Source organism: Populus alba, chromosome 17 (assembly GCF_005239225.2).
Source record: "Populus alba chromosome 17, ASM523922v2, whole genome shotgun sequence".
Classification (NCBI taxonomy): Eukaryota; Viridiplantae; Streptophyta; class Magnoliopsida; order Malpighiales; family Salicaceae; genus Populus; species Populus alba.
The window spans coordinates 6,660,195-6,670,351 of record NC_133300.1 but is presented as its reverse complement, the minus strand read 5'-3'; the positions used below and the strand labels follow the sequence as shown (position 1 = coordinate 6,670,351).

Genomic DNA, 10,157 nt, shown 5'->3' with positions numbered 1-10,157 from the left:
GTGAGAAAACATCTTCACATCATGCCTTCACCATTTTGTTTATTTTTACCCTTCTAGTAAATCAAGAACATTTTGCACATGGCAGGCCAAGCACCCTCCCATGTTCGAAGAAGAATCAAGTAGCCCTTGAAACCCAAAAGAAAACACTCACTTACACACAGCTCATGGCATCTGGGTTGCTCTTCCTCTCTCTCACAAGGTAATCTCCAAAACCCCCCTTTTTTTCCCACTCTTCATTTTACCAATTCTCTGTTTGGTTTCCAATAAAATCCATTGAAGCAAAACTATTTTCTTAATTCAAAGTACCTAACTTTACTCATTTTCTCATTTCCTAAACACAAAAAGATCCAAACTGGGATCTCTATGTGCATTAGAGAAATGGAAACCTGTTAGGCTTCTTTCTTCAGGTGGTGCTTTAAGAAGTGAAAGTGAATTCCTTGAAGAAGAGGGATTGAAATCAAAGGAAAATGAAGATGACTTGAAGGGTAGAATTTTCAGGCTTAGACTACCGAAGAGAAGTGTAACAAATGTTATAGATAAATGGGTCAGAGAAGGAAACACTGTTTCTGCTTCTGAGTTAAGGCATATCTCTAAAGAGCTAAGGAAGTCTCAGCGTTTCAAGCATGCACTTGAGGTTTGAATTCTGTTATTTGTTTGCTCTTTCTGGAAGTTTTTTGGATACCCTTTTCTTTTCGATGCTTAGAAAGTAATAGAGTTGGAGTAATTGAGTACTGCTGATTAAAAAGTTCGGTGCTTTATGGTGATGTATAAGAAGAGAATCATGATTCATGGATCTTACAAACTGCACCTGCTTATGAACGTAATTGGTTGTAACAGTTAAAATAGAGCAAAGAATGATCACAAAAGAGAAAATTATTAGAGAAGTGGAAGGAATACTAGATTTTGGTGTAGGATTTTAGTTTTGTTCAGATGATACGTGGTAGATGTTTTTGGTCTTGGGACAAACATTTTGCATCTTGTTGGCGTTTGTGTATTATTCGGCGTGGCTCTACCTATCTTTTCTTCCAGTTCTTACTGTTCTTTCTACTTTAGGTAATGTTGTTTATAAGATTTAAAATTCTTGTTAGTCTTTGTAGTAGTCACTTTACTGGAGGCAGCATAATTTGTGGATATACATTGCTTTAAAGTTGAAGAATTTATATCTGACTGTGTCATATAAAATTCTGGGTTTTTTTTTTTTGTTGAACTAGAAGTCGTATTAAATATATTTTGTAAGTATTTCATTGGTAAGGATAGTCAGTCACTCATGTACACATCCACTGTCCAAGGAAAGAATGTAGGAGGGACCACTTCTAAAATTTGTGTGCATTGATACAAAATGTTGTGAGGGGAGTCTCTATTTTATGAATAATGGCTGAGATGATTAAAATGAACATCTTAAAACAAGTTTTGGTGGTTAGGGTGAGGAAGAGGAGAGTGGGGTGCGCTGCTAGCTCACAGGAGATGCTAAACCTTAAGGTTGATTGAATGAAGAAAGGACAATATTATTGATGATATAGATTGATAATGGGAGAGGTTTGAGTTTTTGGGCTTCTGTGGTGGAGTTACAGGGCTCATGGAGATGATTTATTGGTGAATCCTCACTCTTATCTGAAGAAAGTGATGAGCCAGTTTTATGTTCCATGATCACGATTCTTGGAGATCATTTTTGTTGAAATAACCATATGATAAAATGATGACTATGCTAGAAAGAATTCATTGGTGAAACTCGCAAGTCATAGCTGCAGTTTGCTTTATAGAAAAGCTGATACTCTGTTTGGTCAATGGCTTATTAACAGGCACAAGAAATTAAACTTCAAATTCCCATAATGGTTGGCTTTCATGGCACATGCTTTTCTCCTTGTCCTTTAGTTATTACTGAAGTCAAAAGCATTGGTTAGGAAATTTTAATCAAATTTCCTGTTATGAAAATATTTCACTTTTCACAGTATCTGTTGATTCAAAAACATACACGTTCTTCTGTCATATAACCAATATGTTATTGCAGATATCAGAATGGATGGTTACACATGAAGATTTTGAGTTATCAGACACTGACCATGCAAGCCGTATTGACTTGATGACAAAAGTTTTTGGTGTTGATGCTGCTGAGCGCTACTTTGATGGTCTACCTCTTGCAGCAAAAACTACTGAAACCTACACTGCTCTCATCCATTCTTATGCTGCAGCGAAATTGATTGAAAAGGCTGAGGAATTTTACAAGAGAATAAAGGGGTCAAACTTGTCCTTCACTGCTCTCATGTACAATGAGATGATGACTTTATACATGTCAGTTGGACAGCTGGAGAAAGTCTCTCAAGTTGTTGAAGAACTGAAACATCAGAAGGTTGCTCCAGATATCTTCACTTACAATCTCTGGATAAGTTCATGTGCTGCAGCTCTAAATATTGATAAAGTTAGAAGGATTTTGGATGAGATGAGCCAAGACTCTGGTGTTAATGATGATTGGATGAGATACATTAAGATAGCCAACATATATGTCACAGCAGGTCATCTTGTGAATGCAGAGTCCAGCACTGCCGCTGTAGTTGAAGCCGAGAAAAAAATCACTCAAAGAGAATGGATAACGTATGATTTCCTTGTTATCCTATATGCAGGTTTAGGAAAGAAAGATAAAATCGACCAAATCTGGAAATCCTTGAGAATGACTAACCAGAAAATGACCAGCAGAAACTTTGTATGCATTCTTTCTTCATATCTGATGCTTGGACATTTGAAAGAAGTGGGAGAAATTGTTGATCAATGGAAACAATCTACCACTACAGACTTTGATATCTCTGCATGCAATAGGCTTTTGGATGCGATCTCTTGTTTGGGACTAACTGAAATTGCCAACAACTTCCATATGCTACTGATTGAAAGGAATTGTGACCCCAAACATATATCAGAGTAAGCGCTTGACTCAGATTATCTTGGCTAGGAACCTATGACATTAGCAATGCCTTTATGAACATTCCATAAAGAGAATAAATACACTTGCATTTCTTATTGGTTTGCTGCATATCCAAGAGCAAGAATTGATTATACTGCAAACTAATATGCTGTGGTGCGGGTGTACTCCTGGTCATTTTCTTGAAACTGGGAAATTCATATTTATGTTTCTTTTTCTTAGTCCCTGTTAAGTCCTTTTGAGCATTTCAGCACTAAACAACGTAATTGGAAACGGAACCAAAGCTATTAGGATTGGAATAGATAAAGAGCTCTATGTATCAGGATTGGATTCTGAGAGAAGAGAATAAATGCAGTTGATCTTGTCTCTTGTGCTGGCGTTGATTTGTGGCCGAAGATGTGCAATAAGTTTGCTCTTTTAATATTGTGGTCTGGAGGTGGCAGGTGAGTGTTCAAATATGTCTTTTGTATGTGCTGCCAAGTATAGAAATGAGAACCTCTTTTACCATCTTGTTATTGCATTAGTCTCTTTGATCATTTCATTTTTTTACCCTTTTTCAGACCCAGCAGCATACAAATTGTGTATTTTTTTACAAGTCATGCAAATCTACACAGAAAATGTCTGTAATGTTTTAGAAGGCACTATAAGTGTACTTTGCTTTGACAGGTTCCAAAATATGGTGAAAGTTTTGTGTAAAATTACTCAATGGAACTATAATGTTGCATGATAGTGTATGAATTGGATACTATTACCTCACAAACTAAAAGAATTGGATTTTGTGATGGTGCTATGAACAGTGAAGCACATCACTTCTGTTTTTTTTTTTAATTGATCCTTAGATTTTTTTTTTATTTGGTGATTTTTTCTCCTTTTCTTTTTTCATTTTTTTTTTTTTTTTACAAATTAGCCTTTAGACTCTTTTTCCCGTTTCCTTTGATTGTTTTTTAGCATAATTGTATGAGATAAAATTTTTAATTTAATTAGAAATTAACTTCTATACTATGGTTTTTTCACCTATTTAACTGTACTTGTGAGCAAAAATAAGGAAGTCTCACTCTCCCTCTCTTTTTTCCTTTTTTTTTAATTCTCACTCTTCTCTTTTTTCCTTTTTTTTTAATCTATCTTTCAATTTTTCTTTTTGATGAAATGCTTTCTTGCTTCTTCTTTTTTTCCCTATCAATATCATAATTCTATATTTTATAGATTTTAAATTTTTTATTGTTATGTATTTGAGTTGCTTTCTAATAGGACATCACAACTTTTAACAAACATATATTGATATTTAATAACTTTTTTTTTATCATATTATTAAATAAAAAATAATTTAAAAATAGATTTTATATTAGTGGAGTCCATGATTCTGGTTATCGATTTGGTAAGTTAAGCCTTAAAATCTAGATCAATCTAATATGTTATTGTCTCAATATATAAATATATATATATATATATATATATATATTATTTTGATTTATTTTTTAAATCAAATAATATTTTTATTAGTGTTTCAAGTTATCTTTGGATACATTAAGTCATGAAGGGGTAAATTTGATGCAGATTAATTTTAAACCTAGATTAAATAAGGAGTTTAGTTTGAAAGTTTTAAAGTTGATCTATTAGTCAGGTTGAGTAACAATGTCAAATAGTTTCATTACTTTTAAATTTCATCCTTTAATTTCATCTTTTATTTATTTATTTCATCCCTTAATATTTAGATGGTTTTGAATTATTTTTATAATTTGCTGCAATTTATTTTCTATGAGATTATTATAGTCTCAAACAAATACCATGATATTTGGTTGATATTTAATTTTGCTAGCTTTTATTTTTGTTATCATATTTTTGTATATAAAAAAGTTTTATTTAACAAAAAAATAAAATTGTTAAATTCAGTTAAGTTTATAATTCAGGTCACAAGTTTGAAATGTTACGTCGTGAAATTTAAATAAATTTAAATCGATCAAATATTTTACATCTTAACATTAAAAAAAATATTAAATTAATTATTTTTTAAAATCAAATCTTGATGATTTCAGTTTGATGTTGAACTCTAAATTAATTAATGTAAAAATAACTTTTATTGAAGTTAATTTTAATCCGACAGAGAATCAAGTAACAAAAATTTAAAGTTGACAATATTAAATACGTTCAAAAAGTCAAACCTTTAACAAAAAAAAAAAAAATTGCGATAAAGTTACTGAAATTTCTGAAAAGAACAACGAGGCGTTGGAAATGGCGCACCCACTTAGAGAAGCGTTCAACTTTGGAAGTTATGATAGGCAGAAGAAGAATGGTAGTTCTATTGAAATAGAAACAGAAGAAGAAAAACATGCTTTTAAAATTTTTAGTTTTAAATTAATTTCTTAGTCTTTTTTATTGTTTTAATATGTTCATATAAAAAATAATAAAAATATATTATCTTAATATATTTTTAAACAAAAAAATATTTAAAAAAAAAATTTTCCCACACTTCCAAATAAATAGATTATGCTATTAGTATTAGTTATAGCGTAGCTTATTGAAATATAAAACAAGTATTTTATCTATTTTTTATTTTTAATATTTATTTATTTATTTTATTATAATGTCTTCCCCTAATGTTTTAGTTATGAAATCAACAAAATTAATTAACCTACTGAGTTAAATAAACTTATTAAAATTTAAATTGGCTATAATGAGTTATAAAATCCAAGATGTTTAAAAATAAAGCTGATGCGTTGAATAATCGGTTAGTCTATTAGTTCAAGTAATCTCATTCATTATTCTTAGCTAAAGTGTTTAGTGGTTTGATATGAAAATCTCAGGTTGTTGATAGCTAGTAGCAGCTGAAAGTGTTAAGAATGAAGAGATTTTGAATCTTGAGTTTGAAGGATTCTTGGTGTATTTATATAACTCATGAATTTTGTCCTTTTATAGAGGGGAATGGTTGAAGTGTAATTTCTTTTTTATAATATTTTGAGTTATATTCTACTTAAAATAATATATATTGGATCAGTATAAAATACTAAAGGACTCATGTGGGCTCCTGGAAAGAATTCCCAATGAAGTGCCCATTAAAGGTAAAAAATGAATCTAGACGCACTGCTTGGACCCAAGCATGTTGAACTCAGGCACAATAGCATGAGTCTACGAGGGTGTTAGGGTGCACACCTAGCACTAAGGTTGGTAGGCAGTGACACGACCAAAAGATTGATGTCTTCTCCCAAGTGCAGGAGTGTCGAAGTAATAAATAACCCGGTAAGACCGGGGTCGAACCACAGAGAGGTTAATTATATAAATTATAAATAACAAGACAACAACAACAACAACAACAACAATAATAACAACAACAATAACAATAATAATAACAATAATAGCAATAATAGTAATAGTAATAATAATAATACTCAGTACGTGGCGTTGTTATACCTGAGAATGATCTAAAAGATCGAGTCACAGGTTTCCAGCCTATATACTGAGTTTATGAAAAGATCAAAGAGATATATTATATAATATAAACAGAATGTAAATAATAGTAGTAGTAGTAGTAGTAGTAGTACTACTACTACTACTACTACTAATAATAATAATAATAAAAGAAGAAGATGAAGAAATTAATGAGAACTTTGAGATGAAAGATTAATGTAAGGATTAAACAATGATAAAGACAAATGTCAAGGTTAGAGGATCCACTAATGGTATTTCAAACAATTATAGTATAAACTCTTATTATTTAATTGGAAACCACACACAAAGGAGGTTCCAATCGAATGATTTCTCATTAATAGCTCATTATAAATTATTAACATGATCATATTAATTATCTTATTTACATAACACCAAACTTTTAAATATTGTCAGGAATTCATGATGTTAACAACAAATCAAATTCCTTTCATAACCCAGGTGTAGGTAATACCATACTGTTGGGCAATGAGAGTACCAAGCATTTGTTGTACCAAGTGTTATACAACACAAATCTAGATTAACCATTTAACAAGCAAGGTATTAAGAATTAGTAAGATAAAAAGATAAGACATGTTAATATTAAACATTAAGATCCATGTTGAGTTTACACTATATTTATTCTTACACCATTAGTGTAACCTTTTCACCTTGACATAATAAACTTAGCTAAACATAATGAAGAAGAGAAACATAAATAAACAAAACAAGAACATAAAGAAAATACAAGTTAACTAAGTAAAGGAAAGGAAATGAAAAGCATAAACAAGATATTAATGAAAGCAAAACTTAAAAAATTACAAAAAAATATAAAGAGAGAAAAATAAAGAGCATGAACTTGATCTGAAAAACCAAGCTCCCAAATGCACGGCAAATGCCTCCTTTTATAGGCCAAAATTCAGAATTATTGATTTGATGACTAATTATTGAGTGGGTGGCCAACTTTTGACTTGGTGAAAATCCTTATCTTCTTGTCTGAATAAAACAAAAATACTACCATCCGAACTGGGTCCTCTGGAAAACATGAAAGTTGTAGGAAATTGACTCCGTTTTCCAGGAAAAAAAATGGAGGTCATTTTGACTTCTAGAACTCCAGATATAGACCAAACACTGAACAGTGTTCGGGCTGTAGGACAGATTCAGACTTCTCCATTGTTGCTATAATTTGGACTTGAAAACAGCCTTCTTAGATCTTGATGAAAACATGAAAGTTGTACGCCTATGTCTTACTGAATCTGTATAAAACTTTGAGGTCATTTGGACATCTAGAACTCGAGATATGACCCAATTACTGAACAGTATTTCAATTTGGACTGCACCAACATCTCTTTTCTAAGTTTCACCCTCTCTTTATCTTCACAAATTTTAGTAGTTGAATTCATCAATCAATCCTTTGATTTATGTGATAGGCCTGCATTTAAGATGAACATTTACCATATATTAGGGCATTTTATAGTGTTAGACTTGTATTATAAAACATATTTTAGTTAAGGAGTTATTAATACTTTAAGTGCAAAATGATGATATAAAACCTTGATAAATATGCACTTTTAAGTACTAATCAGACAGCAAGCCCAATGGGTTTTTTTTGGGGGTTTTAGGTCCATTTTATTTGAATTCATCAATAGTCTCCCAAGTCTTTGTGGTATTAATTCACAAAGACTTGTAAAAATATTCAGTTACTATGATGAATTCATCATACTTTTCTTATATAGGAATAGGGTAGAAACCCCTAATAATATATCGAAAAGTTCGTGTGTAGAGGCGTGTATTATATTTAAAGAAAATTTTAAATATATAATAAAGAACCATAAAGGAACCTATATTTAGAAAAACTTCTAGAAAAGTCAAGTGAGATATAAAGAACTCAATACTTAAATGCTTTTTCATAAAAGTCATAAAAAACTTATAGAGAAAAAAATCTTACTTAGAAAAAATTATAAGCAATTGGTGGAAACCTATTAAAAATAAGTTTATATTTAAAAAATATTATAAAAGATTGAGGAAAATATAAGAAGGATAACCACTAAAATTGAATTTTTAGTATAAAATAGTTGTTTAAAAAAATTTTTTAAGTTTGATTTTATTTTTAAAGTTTTTTTTTTTTAAATAATACTTTAATATAAGGTCAAGCCTGAGTGTAACCCATATGTGTACCTCTAGGCACATGCTTACATGAATCTCCTCGAGTCTTTATTGTTTTTTATTTTTATTTTTATTTATGAATATTTTTTTTAAAATATATATATTTTTTTGAAACTTTCTTAGAAAGACAAAAACAACTGTTTATTTTAATTATTACTGATTTCACTCACTATTTTTATCATTAGCACCTTCTTCCCTTGGATTTTCACCCAACCTCCTACAACCATATGCTAGAAACAGTACCTGATCACAATTGTTGCAGCTGAGAAAGTCCTATTTTTTAAGAAGAAGCAATGAAAGATCGTGAGATATGTCTTCGTTGGCCATAGCTTTATGATGAACTAGGTAAAAAGATTAAATAAAAAAAAAACAATAATCAAGACAATGGGTATTATATTTAATATAAAAACAAAATAAAATTAAATAGAAAAAAATAAAACTGAAAAAAATTCTAAAATAACAAAAGACCAATCAAAAGAAAGAGGATCATAATTGAATCTTTTTTCTATTTTTTTTATCAAAATAATAAAAATTTACTTTTTAGCTAAATAAAAAAAATTAAATGCTTAGTAAAGGGAAAATCATGTAAACACCTGTAGATTGTTTTTTTGCTATTTTTTTTTTATCAAAATAATGTCATTTTTACTTCTTGCATGATAAAAAAAAAACTTATTGATCCTGGTAACCCTGGTTTCTTGACCAAACCCATGACCCATAACATTTTTAAAAGCACGATAAAAAAAATTAAGCACCAAATATGATATGAGAATTCAATGAAATTAAACAATGAGGGATGAAATTGCTAAAAAACCAATTTATCAAAAAGAGAACTCAAAATAAAAGGAATTGCAATCATAAAAATAAAGATCAAATTAAAAAAAAAATCAATCATAAAAAGATTAAAAGCAAAATAAATAGGAATAAAAAGAATGTAGATTGAAATTGATAAAAAAAAAAACATAAAAAATAAAATGTCAAGAGATGAAATTGAAAAACTAAGAAATTAAATCCGATACAACTAAAATATAGAGGACTACTTTGCAATTTTGCATGGTCAGCACACCTTTTGAAGTGGAGGAGAGAGAAAAAGGATGGAGAAAAATTGTCACTAGAACTCCTCCGTGTCATTGATACCGACACAAGCCGGCTGGAAGGCTACCACTAGCCATTTGGAGGCACTACATGTGCCACCAAAAAGGCGTGGGTGCCTTCCACTTACTGGCGAATGCAACCATTTGTTTTTTATTTTTTTGAATTATAGATAGACCAAAACACTCTTGACTACACAAGATAATTGCAAGAAAATCAAGACTAAAAAACCAAAATTACACCTTTACCTTAGGCAAAAAAGTTGCCCCAGAGAGCTATATGGTAATTAAATTGTACAAAAAATATAAAAATCCAAAAACACTCCTTAGACAAAATAGTCGTTTTACTGTGGATTGCATTGTTCACAGTCCATAGTATAACATTGATGCACACGCCAACTATTTTTTTTTTTTAATTATAGAAAGACTAAAACACCCTTAACCCCACAAGATAATTGCAAGAAAATTGAGGTTAAAAAACTGAAAATACCCTTTACCATAGGCAAAAAAAACTTGACCTCATGGGCTATGTGGTAATTACATTGTACATAAATGTGCAAATCCAAAAACAC

The 10,157-nt window shown here is 30.3% G+C and overlaps 1 protein-coding gene across 1 annotated transcript; it reads left to right on the top strand.

The window, feature by feature from the left end:
• Nucleotides 1-40: 40 nt before the first annotated feature.
• LOC118031807 (pentatricopeptide repeat-containing protein At5g09450, mitochondrial) lies at nt 41-3,612 on the top strand. The gene is made up of 3 exons (XM_035036300.2): nt 41-199; nt 346-634; nt 2,009-3,612. The coding sequence occupies exons 1-3, from the start codon at nt 165-167 to the stop codon at nt 2,912-2,914; spliced, it is 1,230 nt and encodes a 409-aa protein (XP_034892191.1). The 5' UTR covers nt 41-164; the 3' UTR covers nt 2,915-3,612.
• Nucleotides 3,613-10,157: the final 6,545 nt, after the last annotated feature.